This window comes from Erpetoichthys calabaricus, chromosome 4 (genome assembly GCF_900747795.2).
Source record: "Erpetoichthys calabaricus chromosome 4, fErpCal1.3, whole genome shotgun sequence".
Taxonomy (NCBI): domain Eukaryota; kingdom Metazoa; phylum Chordata; class Cladistia; order Polypteriformes; family Polypteridae; genus Erpetoichthys; species Erpetoichthys calabaricus.
The window spans coordinates 56,027,037-56,051,986 of NC_041397.2; the positions used below are offsets into that span (position 1 = coordinate 56,027,037).

General features: G+C 39.0%; 1 protein-coding gene and 1 non-coding gene across 3 annotated transcripts in view; one reads left to right on the forward strand and one right to left on the reverse strand.

Moving 5' to 3' along the window:
* The window catches only part of pan3 (poly(A) specific ribonuclease subunit PAN3), a 206,829-nt gene that overhangs the window by 157,710 nt on the left and 24,169 nt on the right, over window positions 1–24,950 (reverse strand). For both annotated transcript variants that reach the window (XM_028799486.2, XM_028799485.2), the window contains exon 2: window positions 17,177–17,292. In XM_028799486.2, the coding sequence (XP_028655319.2) occupies window positions 17,177–17,292 (116 nt within the window). The remainder of the gene's footprint in view (window positions 1–17,176; window positions 17,293–24,950) is intronic.
* On the forward strand, window positions 6,270–6,425 carry LOC114651486 (U1 spliceosomal RNA). The gene has a single exon (XR_003716188.2). It is a non-coding gene; the product is annotated as a U1 spliceosomal RNA (small nuclear RNA).

Consider the following 24,950-nt stretch of genomic DNA (forward strand, 5'->3'; position numbering starts at 1 on the left):
GGGGGCTGAACACACCCCAAGGAGACATGGTCACTCCACCGAAACCCCTTCTTAAATGGTGATACAATGGGAAACAAATACTTTATTTATTTATATATATTTTTTTAACGTCCTCTTTGCTCGATCAGCTGCTGACTTACTGCTGCCGTGCCGCGTGATCTTCATCTCTCGCGCAGCGCTTCAAACATTTAAAAGCCTGTACAGCAGTTGTCCTTTTCTCTCACTACCTTGTCTCTCTCTTCTCCCCCAGACATCCTCTGTTCCTGTTGGGGGTCCCATTCCCGAGGTACACCCCTATGAAGAGGAAGATTTTCTATTATTTTAATTGAGAGACAGAACTGTCCCCACTGACTACACATGGAGCTCAATTCACTCCTGAAAGAGACTTGTTTGTTTGAAGTGTTTGAATAACGTTTCTGTCTCTAAAATCTCTTGTGTACCTGTGCAACTCTGTGACCCAAGCGTGACAGCGTATGTGGATTTCACTTTTACCAAACAACAATCTTTTAATTTTCCTGGAAGAATAATACTTTTCCCTGATGGCAACACGAATTAGAAGAGCTACAAGTCTCCGACTAAAAGTCTAAATCCGAACAATATATTCGATCTCTTTTCACTGTTCCATTATTTCACCGAGTAATCATTTTCATTTGTTTGCGCTAATACCATCTTTACTATCATTTTTTTGAGACTTTCAAATATTCATACTTCCATTATCTCTAACCTGCTTTGCATGTGTATTACACCAACATTTTTGAATTCTTTACAACATTCTACTTTATCATCTGCTCTGTGTCTTTTATTTCTGGGCAATTACAGAGCCCCAAACTACATTCAGCTGGTAGACAAACTTCTCAAAGCATACAAGACAATGAAGTGCAACATGTTACTCAAGATTCATTTCCTCCACTCATACTTGGACTTCTTCCCCGCAGATCTTGGTGCTGTCAATGACGAACACGGTGAAAGGTTTCACCAGGACATTGCTACGATGGAGAAACGATACCAGGGCAACTGGAATCTGTCAATGCTTGCTGATTACTGTTGGACACTGCAACGTGATGCACCAAACATTGAATACAAAAGAAAATCAGGAGCAAAACACTTTTAATTCTGTTGAATTTAATAGCTTATCAGAAACATAAACGTGACTAAATACGTTATTGTCAGTAAACATATAAATGTCTATTTCTCAGAGTTCCTACGAGATGCAGTAAAACCAAAACTATATTTGTGCATATCCAGTAGGTACCTGCCACAATCAGAAAAGACTTTACAGGAAGCAAGACTTTTCAAAAAAAATTGTTGTGCAGTGTTATCAGTTTTGGCAAAGGTGGACAAAAACATTTCTCGGTACCGTTCAGAACTTCCATACCAGTGTATCCCCGATAAGAAAAGAAAGCTCTCTACACCACCTCCATATTCATAAAATGGTGAAAAAAACTTTAATGCTGTGTTGGTTATTAGCAGCCATATCAGTTACATGAGCAGTTGAGCTAATATTCTCTATCAGAGTCTGCCCAAAAATTCTAAGAAATTTTCCTTTACATTATGCACTTGAAGTAGTATCAGTCGAAAGTTTGATCAACTTCTCTTTATCATGTACTGATAACCTTGTTGCTTGGAAATATTACTCTGCAAAGGTGTATGTGCAATCCAGTCGTTCTCTTCTCCAGATTTTGGGAAGTACTTATCAAAACATGACCTTAGCCATTTCAACAACATTTATTTATACTAGCCAACCCGCGGCGTAGCATACGCCGCATAATTATGTATTGATGGGTGAACACTTCCTGAACGACAGTTGTCAAAATGGCGTGGGTTTGAGGATACGACTGTGAGTGAATGAAAAGATAGACCTCTGGAGAGAGCAACATATAATTGTCCGTGACTGAAAGCAAGATCGTCTGTGACAATAGAGGCCAAGCTGGTGAAAGTTACTTCGTCGGTAGGGATAAGTGTCAGTACTTGTAGATTAAGGTGTAGCGAGTCTTCGTTGTTGACGCTTAATATAGCTTGCGTACTGAGATGTTCCGGAGTCACAGTTGAGAAACACTTTTTTAATGTCTTTTAAGCACAGGGGAAAAAATGAACATGTGAAACATCCATAATGTAATAAGCCACCAAGAAAGTAACATTGCAACAATGCTATCTACGACCCGATCGCTGCAAACAGAAGTGAAAAGAAAATCGAGCCCGGTGCATTCTTTAACTGCCTTGTGGCGCTGTAGTAGTGCTGCTGCTTTGCAGTAAGGAGACTGGAAGATTGTGGGTTCGCTTCCCGGTTCCTCCCTGTGTGGATAGCGCTTTGAATTACTGAGAACACCGCTACATCAATGTAACGAACTATTATTCTCTCTCTCTCTCTGTGTGTGTGTGTGTGTGTGTTCCTGCAGGCATACGCCGCATAATTATTTATTGATGGCTGAAGACTTCCGGAAATGCACAGTTGTCTAAAAGGGGTGGGGTTTGACGATAAAACAGTGAGTGAATGAAAAGATGGAACTCTGGAGAGAGCAACATACAACTGTCCGTGACTGAAAAGTGGTTTTGGCAGATACATGTATATCTTTTTGAAAGTTTGGCCCTGTGCCTAGTTAATTGTAAACGCAAAGGCCAATCTAACAGGAAATTGTCTTCGTGTAAAAGGCAAATTATCCGCGACAAACAAACTGTTTTATACGCTGCATACCAATACGCCGCTTTTTAAATGTTTTTTAACCAGAGGTAAAAAAATGAACATTTGCAAAATCCGTAACGCTGCTTTCAGTAAGTACAATGCACACGTGTTTAATTTGTCGGCCACTTTTTGCCAGCCGTCTTTTCTGGTTTGGGCTGCTTTAGAAGTGTTACCGCTTGTGCATATTAAATCTTTAAATTCTTCAAGTAACTAACACACACCCACCCACCCACACAGCTTGTGTGAAAAAAATGCGCCCGTTCTTTCATCATTTTGTTGCAGCCTATCAAAGACTTGCTGATCATGTTTTCTAGACTCAATATACATTGGCTTTTCACTCAGCACGGGGGCGCGCATTCATCTCGGATTATTACATCTTGCTAGACTAATCTGCTACACGGTTGCGTTTGAAAAACCGACTTATCCCGGATGAGTTTCACCGGCATTAATGATTAGGAATCTGGTTGGAACAAAACCCTGCATCCACAGGGGTTCACCAGGACCGAGTTTGGGAAACACTGCTGAACACAGACGAAACCGACTCAGGTGAGGAGTTGGGGCAGGCAAAGTAGTTGCAGCTATTGATTATTCAGTGTTGTTTGCCTGGGTGTCTGATCTGCTCTATGGGATCAGAAATAAAAGGAAAACAATGTGAAGGCAATGTCACAGGTGATCCTGTGGTATAGCGGGTCCACAGCTCCCCTTCAAAAGGCCATTTTTAAATAAATAATCATTGCACTCACAGCGTAGCGAGGGGCATGGAAGTGTGGCTGAAACGGTTTCCGGGTGGAGTCATGCTGCGGGCATTTCTCCCCTGTGCAGTGTGCGAGCGAGTGACGAGAGAGAGAAATCCGGTACGTTAGAGTGACCCAGAGCAGGCTCAAAGGCAATGTGTTCCTGTGGTATAGCGGGTCCATAGCTCCCCTTCAAAAGGCCATTTTTAATCAGGCGACTGACAGTAGTGGAGTCAGGCACAGAGAAGGTCAGCAGGTGAGACGCTAATGAAAAAGAGGCACAGGGCTTATTGGTTTTTAAAGACTACTTCCTTCATTGCGTTTTAACCTCTGTTTTAAAGGATTGTTTTAAGGATACCATGGGATACCCCTTGCAAACTGTTTTACACACTGCATACAGCCATTCACATCCGCGAGAAAGATGCCTCTATGAACAGTCAACGTGGCTCAGAGATGCATTTGGACTCTAGCACAGATGAACATAAATGACGCCATATTTTCCGAGTCGTCACGTCCAAGTTGGTGGGCGTGGCTCTGCGAGTTGTCGTTGTATCCAATGGTCTTAGAGTTGGTGGGCGTGGCTGTCTTGCATGCTTTCCATGGGTGTCTACTTGTCCGCGGCTTAGTGAATTATATATATATATATATATATATATATATATATATATATATATATATATATATATATATATATATAGCACATTTTCATATAAACAATGCAGCTCAAAGTGATTTACATGATGAAGAAAGAGACAAAAAGAAAATAAATAATTAAAATTAGGGAACACTAACAGAATAAAAGTAAGCATTATCTTCTTGCTCATTTCGTGGGACAGGTGCGGCTTACTCTCAGACAGGAAATTATGCAGAACTTCAAATACCTCAGCCTTGTTCTTTTCAATACATGACTTCCAAAAATGTAGTTCTTTAAAATTACAGAATCATTTTTGTCTGAAATACTAAAGTGCCAAGCCTACTCTGTTTATTTGTAAGAAAATATCTGATATGGAGGCAAGACCCTTAAGCCAATCACATTTGTGTAACTTGAAAGCAAGCAGAAAAGGATGGTCTTAAAAAAATGGGTTGTTTAAGTTCAAACAGCCAGGTAAGGACTTCACCATGAGAGTGCCATCTTTCTCTGTATAGAGAGTCCTTTTCTTTAAAATAACAGTCAACAGCATTAAATATATTTGCACCTCTTGTGCGTTCAGAAAGATAAGTACAAAGTAATAAGTAACTTCAACTTAAAATACCATGCAATAACAAGCAAAACAACAAAATTAGCAAGATAGATAGATAGATAGACAGACAGATACTTTATTAATCCCAAGGGGAAATTCACATACTCCAGCAGCGGCATACTGATACAAAAAAAACAATATTAAATTAAAGAGTAACAAAACTCCAGGTAAAAACAGACAATAACTTTGAAAAATGTTGACGTTTACCCCCCACGGGGTGGAATTAAAGAGTCTGATAGTTTGGGGGAGGAACGATCTCCTCAGTCTGTTAATGGAGCAAGACAGTGACAGCAGTCTGTCGCTGAATCTGCTCCTCTGCCTGGAGATGAGTGGATGCAGTGGATTCTCCATAATTGATAGGAGCCTGCTCAGCACCCGTCGCTCTGCCACGGATGTCAAACTGTCCAGCTCCGTGCCTACAATAGAGCCTGCTTTCCTCATTAGTTTGTCCAGGCGTGAGGCGTCCCTCTTTATGCTGCCTCCCCAGCACACCACTGCGTAGAAGAGGGCGCTCGCCACAACCGTCTGATAGAACATCTGTAGCATCTTATTGCAGATGTTGAAGGACGCCAGTCTTCTAAGGAAGTATAGTTGGCTCTGTCCTCTCTTGCACAGAGAATCAGTATCGGCAGTCCAGTCCAATTTATCATCCAGCTGCACTCCCAGGTATTTATAGGTCTGTACCCTCTGCACACAGTCACCTCTGACGATCACGGGGTCCATGAGGAGCCTGGGCCTCCTAAAATCCACCATTTAACAAAGTCCTTGATGAGGTTCCTATACTACTCATCCTCCTGCCCACTCTTGATGCAGCCCACGATAGCAGTGTCGTCAGCAAACTTTTGCATGTGGCAGGACTCCAAGTTGTATTGGAAGTCCAACGTATACAGGCTGAACAGGACCGGAGAAAATACAGTCCCCTGCGGCGCTCCTGTGTTGCTGACCACAATGTCAGACCTGCAGTTCCCGAGACGCACATACTGAGGTCTGTTTGTAAGACAGTCCATGATCCATGCCACTAGGTATGAATCTACTCCCATCTCTGTCAGCTTGTCCACACTGCTATGCTAACAACAAGCCATGGATTACAAGTGACATCAAGGGCCTTTTGAACCAGAAGAAAAGGGCTTTTAAAGGCCGTGATCAGCATGAGCTCAACCGCGTGCAGAAGGAACTCCGAGTCCAGCTCAGGGTGGCGAAGGAGCAATACAGGAGAAAGCTGGAGCAGAAGTGGCAAAACAAACCCCACAATTACAGCAGCCCAGGTAAGAAGAGAGCTGAGGAGACTTCGTGACAGCAAAGCAGTGGGTTCAGATGGAGTATCGCCACGTCTGCTTAAAGCCTGTGCGTTGCAGCTGGGGAGTCCTCTACAGCGTATCTTCAACCTGAGCCTGAAACAGGGGAAGAGTCCCGAGGCTTTGGAAAACATCACCCCAGTCCCAAAGGTATCACGTCCTGGTGAACTGAATGACTTCAGGCCTATAGCCCTGAAGTCACATGTGATGAAGACCATGGAGTGGCTGCTGCTCCACCACCTGAGGCCACAGGTCCGCCATGCCCTCGACCCTCTGCAGTTTGCATACCAGGAGAAGGTGGGAGCAGAGGATGCCTTTTATACTCACCTGGCAGGGGAGATACCATGATCACTAAGGTGGTTTTCCCAGGGCGAGGCTCATCCATTACACTCTGGGTGTGCTGACCCCTGCGATTTCCCCAAATGCGGGAAACTCGACTGCATAATTTGTAGTATCAACATCTGTGCTTTGTTGATTTGAATAGCACAATATTTAATATTTTTAATTTTACCTATTACTGCTGCCTCAATATCACTGGACATATCCTGAATTCTCCAAGAAATTGTATTGTTTGTAAATTGGACAGTGTTAATTTTTCTAAGATATTCCATTCCAAACATACATATAACAAAATCTTTCATCCAAGGAGAAATTAAATTCTCAGATATTGTATGATTTTTACAAAATTAAGCAATACAATATATGATACAGTGCATCCGGAAAGTATTCACAGCGTATGTTACAGCCTTATTCCAACATGGACTAAATTCATTTTTTTCCTCAGAATTCTACACACAACACCCCATAATGACAACATGAAAAAAGTTTACTTGAGATTTTTGCAAATTTATTAAAAATAAAAAAATTGAGAAAGCACATGTATGTAAGTATTCACAGCCTTTACCATGAAGCTCAAAATTGAGCTCAGGTGCATCCTGTTTCCCCTGATCATCCTTGAGATGTTTCTGCAGCTTAATTGGAGTCCACCTGTGATAAATTCAGTTGATTGGATAAGATTTGGAAAGGCACACACCTGTCTATATAAGGTCCCACAGTTGACAGTTCATGTCAGAACACAAACCAAGCATGAAGTCAAAGGAATTGTCTGTAGACCTCCGAGATAGGATTGTCTCGAGGCACAAATCTGGGGAAGGTTACAGAAATATTTCTGCTGCTTTGAAGGTCCCAATGAGCACAGTGGCCTCCATCATCCGTAAGTGGAAGAAATTCGAAACCACCAGGACCTATCCACCACAGGCCTGATTGGTGGATTGGAATGTGAATAGGACTGTAGCACAATTTCTTAAGACTATTAAGATTTGTGTCTTTCTTATGAATCCTTGATACCTGACACTAATTGTCTGATGAGAAGTTAATATATTAAGAATTGTCAGGCCTCAGATAATGATGTCTCTCAACTCTGTATCTTCAATTACAGATCTGCAGCCTGCTGCAATACATTTTGTAATAAATAGCGGAAGTTACTGTAAGGCTTTAGATTTTGCTTCATTCATGAACATAAGTGGAACTGTACATTCATGTATTAGAATGTCTGTCAGAGATTTTCTGCTTAATACTACAGTTTCTAACAGCAGCATCATGCATGCAAGAGATAAGCCCAGGACGATATCACACCAAGGCTCCTACTAATATAAAGCCAATGTTGCAAAGTGGAGCATGATCTTGGTTACTGCTAACAGTAGTCACACTGCATGATTTTGTGTGACAGCAGACCTATTAATCAAAACAAATGTTTAACTACAGAAGACTATTGACATACTGTATATGTGATTAAATGTCACATGAACACCCTGGGTCATGGGTTTCCAACCTTTATCTTAAAACACCACCTCCAGGAATTACTAGGCACAACTAAAACTGATATTTCTTAACTCCAATCCCACCTCTGTAATATTCTTTTTGGGTATTTTAAAAAGTGATTACAAAGAGTTTTTGTGCGGTTTTGTAAGTTTTTTAGTTTATCTGATGTACATCAAATGCTTTTTTAATAAATTAATAAAAAAAAAAATCATCCAGTCTTAAAAGTATTGGCTTACATTGGAAGGAGTGTAGAATAATGCTGCTAAATGAGATTAAGGAAATATGACTTGTTATACCTTTAAAATGAATCACATGCTTTAACACTTTAACAGCAATAAACGCTGTATATCTAGAGAGAGACTAAGGGAGAATGATACAGAAGTGAAATTTTCCTTAGTAGTTACAATTATTGTAGCATAAATGGGTAAAACCAGGACCAAAATGTAATAGCATTCAATACACATAGTCATGAAGTGCTGAAAATTACCCCAAAAGGGAATAAATATGTCCTGTGACGATTTACTGAACAAGTTATAAAACTTTGGAATTGCTTTGACAAAGGACATTAAAGATGCATACATGGTATTTCACTCTGTTGATTAGTTAAAAAGCCCATTCTCTGTAAATATGGACAAAGCTGTGCATGAAGAACAAACAAGCCGAGATTGGGTCTGTTTAAATAACCTCCGCTTGTTTGTTCTTTATACACAGATTTGTAATACAAGCCACACTTGTAATGCTTGATTCACAGGTATTTCTCCAGACCCCCCCCCCCACCCCAAGTCAAGTTTCAGACATGATTAATTTTTGGGGTTTGTGTGGGGGCAACATTTACTATAGTGTGATCAACTGACAGACTGAGACAGTGTTAAGATGATTTCCATCCATTTAATTTAACTGTTTCTTTAATCATTTCCTTCACTATTTGTGCCATGGTTCCAAGTCATCCTGGGTAGGGCCACATTATCTTTGAAGTTATTTATTTCAATTTGCAGTTGGAAGCATAACCTTTCAACATTACACTACCATCACTGTTTCTCTGTTGCATTTGAAACTATACAAGTCTGTTTTTTGGTGAAGACAGCTTAGTATTGCAACCCTACAACTGATTCAAACCTCATCATAAATTGAGATCACTGATCATATATCATCTAAACTCAACAGTTTAGCTTCACTTTACATTTATAGAGAAGTAATAACTAGGTAAAGCTGGAAAAGTGAGATACAGTTTCAAACTAGCATGTAGTATGAAGTATTATATACTGTGGCCTATCAACAGAGAAACGGCACCATGCAGGCTGTGATGGTAGTGTGATATCCAGCATACCTGCCTTTCATTAATGAAATCCAGGTTCAATTCTCATCCATTACTTTTATTTTGTCACTCTACTAATACATGTAATTTCATTTTATTATCACCCTGTTCATGCTGCATATGCATCACTGTTCCAAAAATATTTAATAAATTAAAATGTGATATCTGTCTGAGGAAGTAATTAAAAAATAAAAATAGTTAACTCTTTTGAAAGTTGGACCAAGTCACCAAACACACCTGAATGTGATACAGGTCAAATCCCGTTATTGCGAATACCAAAGTAACAAAGTAACGAATACTTTCTGCAGGCCTGGACAAACATTCATACAATATCACACTAAACGCATTTCACTTTAACTAAATGTACACTTCAGTATAACAAACGTTTTTGGGCCAAGATGATAATGTGATACAAAAAATAATTATGTGCCTACGTTTTCCGTGTTGAGTCTCGGGAACCTGCAACAGGCTATCTCAAAGAAAGAGTGTTGCGAAATTTCTAGGGCAGTCTGTGCAAGAGTGTAGGCACGACATCATACAGGTATAGCTGAATGCGTACCTAGCGTCTGTGTGGGAAGTTGTGTAGTGTGTGGATACTGTACTTTGAGTTTCACAGCGGTCCTCTAAGTTTTTTGAGAGGAACAAAAAAAAAAAAAAGAAAAAAAGTGAGAAATGATGTCAGTTCACGCTGGGAAAAAAAAAAAAAAAACATTAACAATCCTGGAAAAAGTTTATGTGGCAAAAGCATTCAGAATTGTGCCTTCAATGCTGTCACAATTTTGAAGGATCGAGGGAAAAAAAAACAAAAAAAAAAAACACAAAGTTAAAGATCAGGGGCCTCATGTATAACGCCGTGCGTAGAACTCACACTATAACATGGCGTAAGCACAAAAGCGGGAATGTGCGTTCACACAGAAAAATCCAGATGCAGGAATCTGTACGTACGCAAACTTTCACGTTCTTCCACTACATAAATCCCGATCAGCGTGAAAAGTAACGCACGTGCACGCACCTTCTGTCCCGCCCCAACTCCTCCCAGAATTACGCCTCTTTGAATATGCAAATCAATATAAATAGCCTTCTGTGAAAAGACAATGGGAAAAGCACGGGGGAAAATATAAGAATTTCAGCGAATACCAAGTGGAGGCAACGGAAAAACGTACTATTTGTTGGTTTAAACAGTGATATAAACAACAAAAGGATGTTGATCAAGTGACATAGTGTCGAAGAAACTCGAAAGCTCAAGTTCACAAAGTCGCACAGTGCCCGAAATAAAAAAGAAATCACATATCAAAGTCGCCGTGAAATGGCGAGTCGTAGCCCACCATCTGAGTGTCATATGAAAGCTTATTAGGGTACAGTGAAAAAAAAAAAAATAGGCACACAGTGGGAAGCACGAAATGTCAACTTTAGTCTCGAAATTTCCACTTTAATCACGTAGTTTATTTTGCCATTAAAGTAGAACATCATAGACTTCATCTTAAAATCGTTTAATTTACTAGTTTCTCAAATCCCATTGTAACTAAAGTAGCACATTAAATGCTTTGTTCTGTATTTGATCTTCTATGTGCTCTGTGTGTGTGAATCACTACCTGCTTCTTAAACGGGCTTTCTTTTTCTCTGACAGGATACAGAATCCATTACATTCGTGATATTACAGTTCTCTGAATAATTAAAATACTGAGATGTATACGTGATATCTTTTTCATGATGATAGTAAACATGGGAACACGGTGGCGCAGTGCTTGTTCATGTCTCACGCAAGAGGCTTGCTGCGCCATGCGCGACCTACGATGAAATAATTTATTACAGAAGTACTGTCTCTTTCAAACTTACTAACCTCCAATTCCTGTCCGTCCTTATCTTTCTCCAAATACCCAATCGCCACACAATCAGCTCTGTAATAGACGTGAAGCCATCTGTAAGCTTAGAACGCCGACTCTATATGTTTGTAGTACATGTTTAATTATTCTATCCGTCTATCCTTCCAGTGTCGCGTCAGCACCAGCAAGAATACAACGCAATGCAGGAACAATCCCTGAACTAGCTAGCACTGCGGCACCGTATCCTCACATGTTTAATTATTAACAATACAGATTATTTAAATGAAGTTAAAGTTTTATCTGTATAATATAACCAACATATTTTGCTGCATTTCATCTTAAAAATGATATAGTTATCATATGTAAATATATATATATATATATATATATATATATATATATATATATATATATATACACACACAGGTATTGTCAAGCTTGGGTCACAGAGTTACATGAGAGACAGGAAGGTAAGTCCAGGTTTCCAAGGAAAATACAGGCACTGTATTATTGCATAGAGAAAGCAGGTACAGGCTCAAGACTTCATTGAAAATAGGAGCTGTTTGGAGCTGCAGCACAGGCAATGGTTGTGCTTTTGCTCCCATCTTCAGATCAGAAGAACACCAGCGGCTCAGAATAACCGATGAGGCAGACGCAGTTTGGAGAAGAGAGACCTGGAGCCTCATGCATAACACTGTGCACAGAATTCACACTAAAACATGGTGTATGGACAAAAGTGGAAATGTGTGTACGCACAAAAAAATCCAGATGCACAAAACTGTGCATAAGCCAGCTTCCACGCATTTCTGCTCCATAAATCCCGGTCAGCTTCAAAAGTAACGCTGGTGCATACTCCTGTCACCCCACCAACTCCTCCCAGAATTTCACATATTTTAATATGCAAATCAATATAAATACAGTAATCCCTCGCTATATCGCGCTTCGACTTTCGCGGCTTCACTCTATCGCGGATTTTATATGCAAGCATATTTAAATATATATCATAGATTTTTTGCTGGTTCGCGGATTTCTGCGGACAATGGGTCTTTTAATTTCTGGTACATGCTTCCTCAGTTGGTTTGCCCAGTTGATTTCATACAAGGGACGCTATTGGCAGATGGATGAGCAGCTACCCAACCAGAGCACGTATTACGTATTAAATAAAACTCCTCAAATATATTGTGAGCACGGGGGCTGTTCGCACCCCTAGAGGATACAGCCGCTCCTCAAAAAACGCTGAAAGATTACCTTCACATTGCTGCCATACTTGCTGGGCTTACATGTGGCTGCTTTGTCAAGCGACATGCTTCCCGCACGGTGCTTTGCATACTTAAAAGATCAAACAGCACGTATTGATTTTTGATTGTTTACTTTTCTCTCAAACTTGCTCTGACATTCTCTGCTCCTGACAGAGGGGGTGTGAGCAGGGGGGCTGTTCGCACTCCTAGACGATACGGATGCTCGTCTAAAAATGCTGAAAGATTATCTTCACATTGCTCCCTTCCGTGCAGCTGCTTTGTCAAGTGACATGCTTCCCGCACGGTGCTTCGCATACTTAAAAGCTTGAACGGCACGTATTGATTTTTGATTGTTTGTTTTACTCTGTCTCTCTCACTCTCTCTGACATTCTCTGCTCCTGACGGAGGGGGTGTGAACAAAGGGGCTGTTCGCACACTGGCCTAGAGGATATGGACGCTCCTCTAAAAAATGCTGAAAGACTACCTTCACATTGCTCTCTTCCTTGCAGCAGCTTTGTCCGGTGGTGCTTCGCATACTTAAAAGCCAAACAGCCCTATTGATTTTTGATTATTTGCTTTTTTTTTTTCTCTCTCTCTCTCTGACATTCTCTGCTCCTGACGCGCACTCCTTTGAAGAGGAAGATATGTTTGCATTCTTTTAATTGTGAGATGGAACTGTCATGTCTGTCTTGTCGTGGAGCACAGTTTAAACTTTTCAAAAAGAGACAAATGTTTGTTTGCAGTGTTTGAATAAAGTTCCTGTCTCTCCTGTGTTTCTGTGCAAATCTGTGACCCAAGCATGACAAATAAAAATAACCATATAAACATATGGTTTCTACTTCACGGATTTTCACCTTTCGCTGAGGGATTACAGTAGCCCTTTCTGTTCAGTGCAAGGGTAAAACACAATGGAAAAGCATGTAAAAAAAATTTCAGCAAATGCGAAGTTGATGCACGGAAAAATGTACTATTTGTTGGTTTAAGCAAAGGTATAAACAAAAAAAGAAACTTGATTGAGTGAAACAGAGTGGCGGAGAAACTCGAAAGTTCAAGTTCAGAAAGTCGTACAGTGCCCGAAATAAAAAAGAAATGGTCAGATATCAAAGTCGCCATGAAAAGCCGAGTCATAGCCCACTTGTAGTCCGAGTGTCATATGGAAGCATATTAGGATACAGAGAAAAAAAAAACAGTGGAAAAAAAGGTTGAAATCTCCACATTAATCACATAGTTTATTTTGTCATTAAAGTAGAACGTCATAAAGTTCATCTTAAAATCATTTAATTTACTAGCTTCTCAAATCCCATCGTAATTACTGTAAAGTAGCACATTAAAGGCTTCATATTCTATGTGTTCTTCTATATACTCTGTGTGTGAATCACTACATGCTTCTTAAACGGGTTTTCTCTTACGCCAACAGGACACAGAAAACATTACATTCATGATGTTACAGCTCTCTGAACAGTTTAAATACTAAAATGTAAACTTGATATCATTTTCATGATGACAGGAATTAAAGCATGTATAAAACATGGGGGCAAGGTGGCACAGTGGTAGCGACAAGCTGGCACCGTCCAGAGATTGTTCCTGCCACCTGCAAGATGCTTGCTGCGTCGCGCACGACCCACGGTAAAATAATTTATAGAGGCAGTACTGTCTCTTTCAAACATACTAACCCCCAATTCCTGTCCTTCCTTTTCTTTCTCCAAGCAACTAATCACAGCACATTCAAGTCTTTAATAAATATCAAGCCATCTACTGTATACGCTTAGAATGGCGATTCTTCAAAACTTTTAAGGAACACTGAAATATCTTCGTAGTACATGTTTAACTATTCCATCCATCTAATCATTCAAGGTCGCGCCAGTCCCAGCAAGCATACTACAAGAGGCAGGAACATTCCCTGAATGGGGCGCCAGTTCATCGCTACCGCTGGTTAATTATTAACAGTATACATTATTTAAATGAGGTTAAAAATTTACATATCTGTATAATGTAATTTTATATATAACTGCATTTCATCTCAAAACTGATATTAAGAGCTCCAAGAAGATAGTGCCTGGAAATCTAAATCGACTTAGAAACCAGTCATCATCATCTGTAAATACACGCTTCTCTTCTATCAAGTTGAATTCCTTCCCTTCCTGGTACAATGAGTTTCAATATGCAAATCCTCCATAAACTTATTTTCCTATAAGATGGTAAAATAATAACAACGGTAATAATAATAATAATAATACGATAAAAAACAATGAAAAATATACAATATGAAAGAACAACTGGCTCAGGTTGTGCAATATTACAACTGTAAGTACAAACAGGTCTACTGGGAGCACTTGACTGACTGATTGAGTGGGTTTACAGCTCTTAGGATGAAACTGTTTCTGAACTGCAAGGTCCCTACAGGAAAGGCTCAAGCATTTGCCGAATGGGAAAAGTTCAAACAGACTGTAACCAAGGTTGAGGCAGTGTGTGGTAGAAGCTGTATCCCAATAATTCTCCTTGCTCTTGACACAATCTGCTGTAGAGCTTTCCGATCAGCTGCAGTATAGCTGTGATTCCACACTCAATTACAGTGAGTTAAAATACACTAAGCGGTGCACTGACAGTAACAACTCTAGAGCAGCTATGGTATTTGGAATAGTTTGGCCATTCCGTGCACCATTACATGGTTACGGGTTGATTACAATCAGATGGCTTAAACTAGTAAACGATATGCGGTTAATTTCAGTGTATTTGATAAAGCCACATCAGGGATGTGAATCAAAAAACGAAAGGGTAACCACACAGGAACAGTAGCACTGCTTTGGCGCTGGGTACCGCCAGTTTGCAAAACCAAGCCAAAAACTTGCTTACGCAATGGTACGAGCTGGCATGAGAATGTGCATGGCTTTATGCCAAGTTTAGGTTTTATACATCGTGATGGGACCGTGGAAATGGGCATACGCACAGTTTATACATGAGGTCCCAGGTGACTGCGAAGAAGTGCAGATCAAAACCCCATGTTAAACATTTTAAACATTGTGTGACAAGAAGTAAGCCTGATCCTACAAAGGACAACAAATCAATTTGTCTTCTGTTTACTATTTACTAGATGCAGCGGAGCAGCTACAGACCTGTTCTTACGCCACTGCCGTTAGAGATGACAAACTGCAGCCGACCCCATTTGCAGTAGTACATGTATTTTCCCTATATTCATTATAACAAAATATTTTTAATGGGCCCATGAGTTCCATTATAATGGGACTCCACCTGTATTATGCAAATAATGTCTATATTATAGAAACTGATTAGTTTTACTTAACTGGAATAATTCTGCTTTGAATTACTTATTTGCTTTTTTTGTTGACTAGTCTATTAACTCAGAATAAATTAAAAATTATTTGTTAACACGTAAACTGGGAAACTGGATTATGCAATGCTTTTTTTAAAAGGGAATAACACTGAAAAGAAGAATTTGGGGATGGACACAGCAAAATGCAAATCCATCACCAACTACAACATGTACTGGAACCCTGCACTATAAAGTGCAACTTGAACCTGTGCATGTTTTATTAAAAGAGGTTTAATACGGTTAGACAGAATGAGACAGAGACGATACCTAATTGTTTAAGACTCAAGATAATCACATTATCATATCAACCCAGCTTAATAATTAGTGTGGTTCGTTTGCCAGTGGATATACAGTACAGTACATACTTATTTTACAGAGAACAGCATCTCTGATAACATTTTTTCACTTAGAAACTGAGGTAAATGTACAATTTGTTCAATAGTGACAAAGTCAGTTTGATTATGTATGAGTGCTGCAAATTATAAATTTACAAACATACAGTTCTTATGTCATTCTAAGATACCATTAATTTTTAATTTATTAGATGCAACCTAGATTTAAACATTCAAATGTTCGATATAAACTTTATTATTCTGTCCTAGAGTAAACCACTTAAGTTTATATTACCAATTGCAAAAAAAAAAAGGAACATTTTTTTGAAAAGGATTAACTCCAAAAAAAAAAAAAAAAAAAAACTATATAATGTCTCTCCCATCCTGCCCATTTTCATCCTAGTTGGTTATACAAATACTGGCATATTAAGAGTTAAGTTAGACATGCTTCAGTCATCTTCAACGCTGTATCCCCGCCTGTTATAAAGCTTCCTTTACTTCACGCAGCTTCATTTGACCAGTCTTCTCTCAAATCCTCATTACTAATCATTTTTATCCATTATTCCCATAATCAGTCTCAAGCAAATTCGGTCAAACATGTCCAGTCTTCTCTTAATTTGTTACCTAAATGTCCAAATTTCAGCTCCACACAAGGCTACCAGGACTACTAGTGCATTATAGATGTTTCTGCACCTCCAAAGTTCTCTTCCTAACTTAAATACTGCTCCTGCAAAATCTAATCTCATCATCACATCCATCAAATAGCCTCCTTTCGCCTCGTTTCCAAAATATATGAATCTCTCTCCTCCTTCCAGCTCTTGACCCTTATATTCCAATCTGTCCGTTTCTTGCTCACCAATCTTCACCCATTATGTTTTGCCTGTGTTCATCTTTAATTCCAGCTTCTCCAACTTCGATCCAATTACTCTTAACTGCTTTATTAATTGTGTGTTACTCCCTGCCAGAACCACTTTATCGTCCACGTATTCAAGATCTCTCACCAGAGCTCTGCCATTATCTAGTCAGCAATTATGATCCATTTCATCAAACCCCTTCAGTACATGGTCCAACGGCAAGTTGAACAAACATGGTGACAGAAAACATCTTCATCTTACTCCTGTCCTGACTAAAACCTGACTTCATCATATTAATAGTAATTTTTTATATTTTATTATTATCATAACTATTGTTTGTATATTTCTGGATCTTGCACTTTTGCAACTGTTCTGTTTTCCTGTTATATATATTGTATGGTGCTACTAAAGCAAATGAACTTCCCTTTGAAGATCAAACAAGTACTATTTTTGTCCTATAGAAACTATTTCAGAATCACAAATTACAAAATGCACATTACAATAAAACATACCTGAATCATGGAATATTTATGTTCAGCAGGACTTCCATTCAGCCCAATAAAAGTACTACTGAAGTATGAGTTTGTAGGATTAACTTCTGCTAAAGAGCTTCCATCCAATCCTGGAACTAAAATGAGACAAAAGGTAAATTTATGTTCCGAAGGACAATGCAAAATGCACAACCAGCAATTCTATTAATAACCTAAAGAATTTATGCATAAATAGTATTAAGCAAGGCATAAGAACAACTCGTTAATCGAATCTCTTTTGATAAGATACAATTGGCTAAAAATTTTACATAAAGACACTTTACAAAGCAAGTATGATTACAAAACATTCTGAAATGAAAGAAACCATAAAAAAAGACTGTGGAGACTGTTTAACCAATTAAGCATAAAAAAAGAATCACATCAAAGCATAGTATTTTTCAGACTTAATACCAGCACAATAGGTTCAGAGAGCAACTGCTAAAAAGGTAACACTTTGGCTGAAACTAAAAAGCTGCAGCTGATGAGATGTTACAAGAAAACCCATAGTTTCTTGCAGGAGGACCTACAAAACGGAAGATGTTCATGGTATTCTGAGGAGTTGCTGTTGACATTAAATTAATAGCAAGCTAGTAACAAGTTAATAGCACAGATTTGATAAGACTCCAGCTAAACTGAAGTGACATATGCTTGCATTTGGAGTTAGGATTCTGTCAGTAGCATTTTTAATTTCAAGTCTTTCTGTGAAGGAATACAGTTAAAAGGGCAATTAAAGTAATCAAAACAAGGGGTGATAAAGGTATGAAAACCTGGGAAAACACAGATGTGATACTATATAAGACAGGAGATGAAAACTGTTTAAATGAAAGACATTATTCTAATGAACCATACTTGTCTGTACATAAAAAAGTAAACTCTTTAAAAGGGAGCAGTTAAATATATATATATATGTGTGTGTGTACAGACCAACTCTCTATATTTAACTTCTGTTACTTAATTCTGTTTTCACTTATAAAATGGAACCACAAGACAAATCTGCTGCTTTTAAAAGCGTGCTTTAAAACAATAAACTAATATGTGTTAAAACAAATTAAAAAATTCAACCATTCTCACAATGCCCAGGTCTCTTAAAGGTACAGATCACCAAATCCAAACAGTGCCTACCTATCCAAGATAGAGATTTTCCTACTGCAATGCTCTGCTTTTTGGCTAACAGGTATAACAACAACAGAATTGAAACATTTCTCCAGCATCCTAAAAATATATTTTGCCCCTGATCTAGTTATATTTCACTCTTGAACCATTAAGCATTTATTGCCACAAACAAAAGCTGGCTTCCTTTCTCATTAAATTTAACGGAAAATAACTGCCATTTTTCTGATTTTCCTTTTATGGCTTTAAAATCATAATTTTAAAGAGCATTTTCAGTGTCAGAAAAGCATACTTAGCTAACTCAATATACTTGTGTCTTTTGAAAGCTTCTGATACACAATTCCTTAAACAAAGACACAACTAAAAAAAAGTATTGAGGTTATGTGTGTTATATTTTCGCTGAATCTATAAAAATCAAAAAAGAATCCCATCTAGTTTAATCCTATTATTCTTTGACCACTGGACACCTGCTGTACCACTTGTGACTCAACACATGCAGCTGGCTCCAAAAACATATCAAATTGGGCTGCTCCACACTTACTTAGTAGTATAATTTTTCAAATTGCTGTAAATGAAAGTGAAACATCATTACAACATTTAATACATTCAGTACCTGTATTTGTGAAACACCCTTAGATTGTTATGACTTGAGTTATATAAAATACAGATGTGCACTAACACATCTTTTGCATCCAAGGATCAGAAAGTCACATTGCAGAGCAGACAGCCAGAGAAGGGAGCCCCAGATTTCCATCAATGACTTGTGCATGTGCCCCTCGAGCAACAGTGCCCTAAACACCTGAAATGTTGCAGAATGGACTGTCCGGCTCTGATAGAATATTTAGTTATTTTTAATACAAGTATTAAAACCCAAATTTTTGCATAATTGTCTAAATATTATTAGGGTATTTATTTGGAAGAGAAATACTGTCTATTGCTTTACGGAGTTTAAACTCTAAAACAGATCAACATCTTCTTACCCAGAATACATCTAGCGCAAGTGTTTAGAATAGCAAGCTATAGTGTAAGCAGCCACCAAGTGGTTTCTACTATGAATGACTTTCTTTCAAAAGCTGTTAAAAACATGAATCTAATGGAACATATTGTAAATTTGGCAATGTACTTGAAGCATTTTTTGTAGTTTGGACAATGTACGGATGTACATGTTTTTGTAGCCCATTCAGTTATTTTACAGAACCTCTTTGGTATGTGCTAACACAGACTGCAGCAATTGAAATACGCTCAGATGTGATCTTATTTATTTTTATACGAAGAACACAAGTAAAAGTAGCATATACTCTTAAGCATTTATGTTCATTATCTATGGTGTAACAAAACCCAGCCACAGGGGATGCACAAACTAGTGTGTTTCTTCATGTAGGTCCCAAGCCCGGTTAAATGGGGAGGGTTATGTCAGCAGTATGGCTGGTAAGGGGAAAGAGTTAGCTGATATGATGGAGAGAAGGAAGGCTTGCATTGTGCGTTCAAGAGACTAAATGGAAGGGGAGTAAGGCCAGGTGGATCGAAGGTGGATTCAAATTGTTCTGTCAGACAGAGTAATAATTATAAAGTTGGAAATTGGAGGTGAGATGATGAATGTTGTTAGTGCATCTGCCCCATAAGTTGCGTGTGTGATGAATGAGAAAGAAGATTTCTAAGGTGAGTTGGATGAAGTGATGGATAGTGTACTCAAGAGACAGAGACAGTGGTGATTGGAGCAGATTTCAATGGACATGCTGGTGAAGGGAACAGAGGAGACAAGGAGGTGATGGGTAGGTATGGTGTCAAGGAGAGGAATGAAGAAGGTCAGATGATAGTGGATTTTGCAAAAAGGATGGACATGGCTGTGGTGAATGCATATTTTAAGAAGAGGGAGGAACATAGAGCAATGTACAAGAGTGAAGGGAAGATACACACAGGTAGATTACATCATATGCAGAAGAGTCAACCTGGAGGAGATTGGAGACTGCAAAGTGGTGGCAGGGGAAAGTACAGCTAGGCAGCATAGGATGGAGGTCTTTAGGATGACGGTGGAGATCAAGAAGAGGAGGAGAGTGAGGGCAGAGCCAGGGATCAAATGGTGGAAGGTGAAAAGGGGAGACTGCAAGGTTCAGTTAAGGGAGGAGATAAGACAAGCAGCAGGTGGCAGTGAAGAGTTACCAGACAACTGGGCAACTACAGCAGAAATACTAATGGTGACAGCAAGAAGGGTGCTTGGCGTGACATCTGGACAGAGGAGGGGGGAAAGGAAACATGGTGGTGGAATGAGGAAGTACAAGAGAGTATACAGAGGAAGAGATTGGCAAAGAAGTGGGATAGTCAGAGAGATGCAGAAAGTAGACAAGAGTACAAGGAGATAAGGCATAAGGTGAAGAGAGGGGTAGTGAAAGCTAAAGAAAGGCATATAATGAGTTTTGTATGAGAGGTTGGGCACTAAGGAGGGAGAAAAGGACCTGTATCAATTGGCTAGACAGAGCTGGTAAAGATGTGCAGCATGTTAAAGTGATACAGAAAAAAATGAAAACTTACTCAAAAGCGAGGAGGGTGTGTTGAGCAGATGGAAAGAAGGCTTTGAGAGGCTGATGAATGAAGAGAGAGAGAGAAGGTTGGATGATGTGGCAATAGTGAATTAGGAAGTGCAACGGATTAGCAAAGAGGAAGTAAGGACAGCTATGAAGAGGATGAAGAATGGAAAGACTGTTGGTCCAGATGACATACCTGTGAAAGCATGGAGATGTTTAGGAGAGATGGCAGTGGACTTTTTAACCACTTTGTTTAATGGAACCTTGGAAAGTGACAGGATGCCTGATAACTGGAGAAAAAGTGTAATGGTATCGATTTTTCAGAATAAGGGGGGTATGCAGAGCTATAGCAACTGCAGGAGGATAAAATTGATAAGCCATAGCATGAAGTTATGGGAAAGAGTAATAGAAGCTAGGTTAAGAAGAGAGGTGATGATTAGTTAGCAGCAGTATGGTTTCATGCCAGGAAAGAGCACCATAGATGCAATGTTTGCTCTGAGGGTGTTGATGGAAAAGCATAGAAAGAGCTGCACTGCATCTTTTTGAACCAGGAGGTAGCATATGACAGGGTGCCTTGAAAGTAGAGATGCATGGTATCAGGAACTGTATTTTGATTGGCCAATGTTCATTAAAAATTACATCAAAATCGGTCAGATGTGTACATTTTAACCAATACAGCCAACTGATATAATTCGGGCTTATCTACATTATCAGTTCACTAATTAATTAAATATTGTTTTCATTGTTCGGTGAGACAAACATTAAGCTGCAGAAAAACATGCATGCAAGCACAGCCCCTTGCGCTCACAAAAAAAAAAAAAAAAAAAAGCCAAGGGGTTTCCTAGTTTCGTTGTTTTTTCATTAGGCAGATACTGTTAGTAAACCAGAATGTCAGCTGTGTGGTCATATTTTTCTGTGAAAAAGGAAGACAACAGAGTTGCTATCTGCTCTCCCTGCAAAAATAAGATAATGTGATGAGGCTGCAGAATTAAATCTTTCAATACCACAAATTTAATTACCCATCACAATAAATTATACACAGAATTTCTAGCACGCTACCAAAATGAAAGTTAAATCAGACGCTACCGGGTTCACTAACGGTAGCTTCATACAGCAAACGCTTCAAAACGTAAAGACGTTTCCTCAAGACAGCAAAACTACTAAAATAATGGAAATGATCGCACTCAATGACCAACCTTTTTCCCTAGTTGAGGATATTGTTGAGGGATTTTGTCGGTTACTACATCATTTAGAACCTCAGTAAATTCTTCCAAGCTGGCAATACTTTGCAGATGTCTCAATGCATGATATGATGTGATTGCTACTCATATCCACAAGCTTTTAAGAAACAATGTCACCAGCATTAGCTTCACTACAGATTTGTGTAGCTCAGAGGTCATCCCCATGAGCACGTTGAGTCTAATGGCACACTGGATTGACAAAATGAGTGGTGTTGCATGCGAATGGGTTCTCCAGTTCTCATTCTGCAACTTTCATCTCGCAAGCTTTCAATTCCATGTTAGCGAAGTGAAACATTTCAAAAAGTAATATGCACGTTGTGCTTTGTGACAATGCTCTCAATATGGCAACAGCTATGTAAGAAAGTGGCACTAGAAGTTTAAGCTGCATGGCTCACACTTTGCAGCTTGCTGTAAATAAAGGCTTATTGAGCCAGAGAAGTATCTCCCACTGTGATGCCATTGGGAGGCAAATAGTTACTCATTTAAAGCACTCACAGCTCACTATTTCACAGCTGAGAGAAATACAAACAGACCTTGGTAACCCAACAAGAATGCTTCAGCGGGGCATCCCTACTCGTTGGAACAGCATGTATTACAGTATATGCTAAAAAAAGTCTGGTTGATCAGAAGCACACTCTTACTGCTTACGGTGCTGAATATGAACTTTCTGCCTCTCTCACGGTGCTTCAGTGGGGACTTGTGCAAAACATGACTACTCTACTAAGTTGCTTGAATGGTTTGAGTAAAGACATAAGCGTGCAATTGCAGATGTGATACCATCTGTTGAAGCGATTAAATGTCTGCTTACACGTGTGGCAAGACAGACTTCAGACAGTGGAAAAAAAAAAAAATACACACACACACACACACTTTGGAGGTTGTCACAAAACGCTTTAGTAGAGCATTCTCTGAGCCACTATACTATCTATTGTCTGTCCTTGATCCATGGTACAAAGATTGATTTTTTGATCAAGATACCAAAATACAAGCTTGAGAAGGACTTCAGAAACAACTGGTTGAGATATCAGCTGGCGAAGGAGATGCAGAAAGCAACAGCAAACCACAAGAGAAAGAGATTTGCACTTGGAGAGATGTTGCTGCTTCATTGCTTGAGATGTATGAAGAAATTCTTGAAGAAAATTCGTATGTGGCTGCAAAACTACATTCAACTGCCACCGAGGTAAGATAACAATTATAAAATTATTAAAAATAATCATACTAATTAGGTTGACCAGACGTCCCGAATGAAGAAAAAAAAAAAAAAACACTTTGTTACGGATTTATTTATTTATTTATTTTTAAACAAACCATATACTGCAGCTTCCAAATATCCAATCAGTATCATTGTGCATTTGCCGGAAACTCACAGTCAGCACTGCGAGGCAGCTTACTGGGACCATGCATAACTTAGGTGTGTGGAGCAAACTGCTCCGCAAACATTAGCGGAGAAGAAAAGGGACACATTAACGGCATCACTCGCCTTTTTCATCAGGTTTTTACAATTTATGTTTGCCAGATTACCTATAAAACTTATTGCCGTGGCACAGTTTGTGGATTTTTCCATTTTAGACAGTTGAGTCACTGTGGAAAAATAGTGGAGGAATTTAATTTAGTGGGCACTTAGGAAAAACATGGAACAGGTTCACCTGCATGCTAGAATGCAGCTTCAAGTTTTATACCTTGTGAAAGATGTGTCTCATGTGTCTAAACTATAAAAGATTTTAAGACAAGATTTATTCCAGCTTTAATGTAAGCATTACTTTAAAACAAAATCACCCTGAAATATACAGTAATCTCTCAACATTTCAAGGAACACCTGCGTTACAAAGTGTTTAATTTTGGAACAACTTGTGCTGCATCTCTTAAAAGTGCATCCACATCACAAGTTTTTATTAATGACGGTAGTTGGTACAGGTGGTTGTCCTGTTTTTCTTTACCACAAATCTGGTTAACCTAATAATTTTTTTTATTTTTTTATTATAATATAGGTAAACGTTTGTAAACTTGTTTTTTTTTTTGTTTTTGTTTTTTTTTCAGCTGAATAACTATCTCAGCAAGCCCCTTATCTCCAGAAATAACTGCACCCTCCAGTATTGGAAAGCAATGCAGCCTGTTTCCCAACCTTGGCTAAGGCAGCGATCAAGTACCTATTGGCACCTTGTACTAGTGTAGACAGTGAACACCTTTCTTCAGCTGTGTCAAATATAGTAAATGAAAAGAGAAACAGGCTTGCTGGTGAAAAGGCAGAAATGTTTCTTTTTATTAAGAAAATCCTACCATTTGTACTTTTAAAGGAGCCAACCACGGTTACTGGCCTCATTGTACCTTTTATTTTAGTTTTACTTAAAGTAATATACTGTATGTCTGATTATAGAACAAAGAATATGCATTCATTTTGTTTGTTAATATACCCAATGCATGGTGTTTTGATGTGCTTAAATTACCCAGAATGTGTATATTAAGCCAATTTTTGTACATGACCTGGAGTATTTTTTCTATAGAGATGAGCCAAATCTTGCTGTTTTTCCCCCACAGAAAGTAACGGCTGCTTATATCTATAGCAAAGAAGAGCGTAAAATTCAGCAAGTTAATAAAAAACAGTTACAGTAATCCCTCGCTATATCGCGCTTCGCCTTTCGCGGCTTCACTCCATCGCGGATTTTATATGTAAGCATATTTAAATATATATCGCGGATTTTTCGCTGCTTCGCGGGTTTCTGAGGACAATGGGTCTTTTAATTTCTGGTACATGCTTCCTCAGTTGGTTTGCCCAGTTGATTTCATACAAGGGACGCTATTGGCAGATGGCTGAGAAGCTACCCAACTTACTTTTCTTTCTCTCTCTCTTGCGCTGACTATCTGTGATCCTGACGTAGGGGGTGT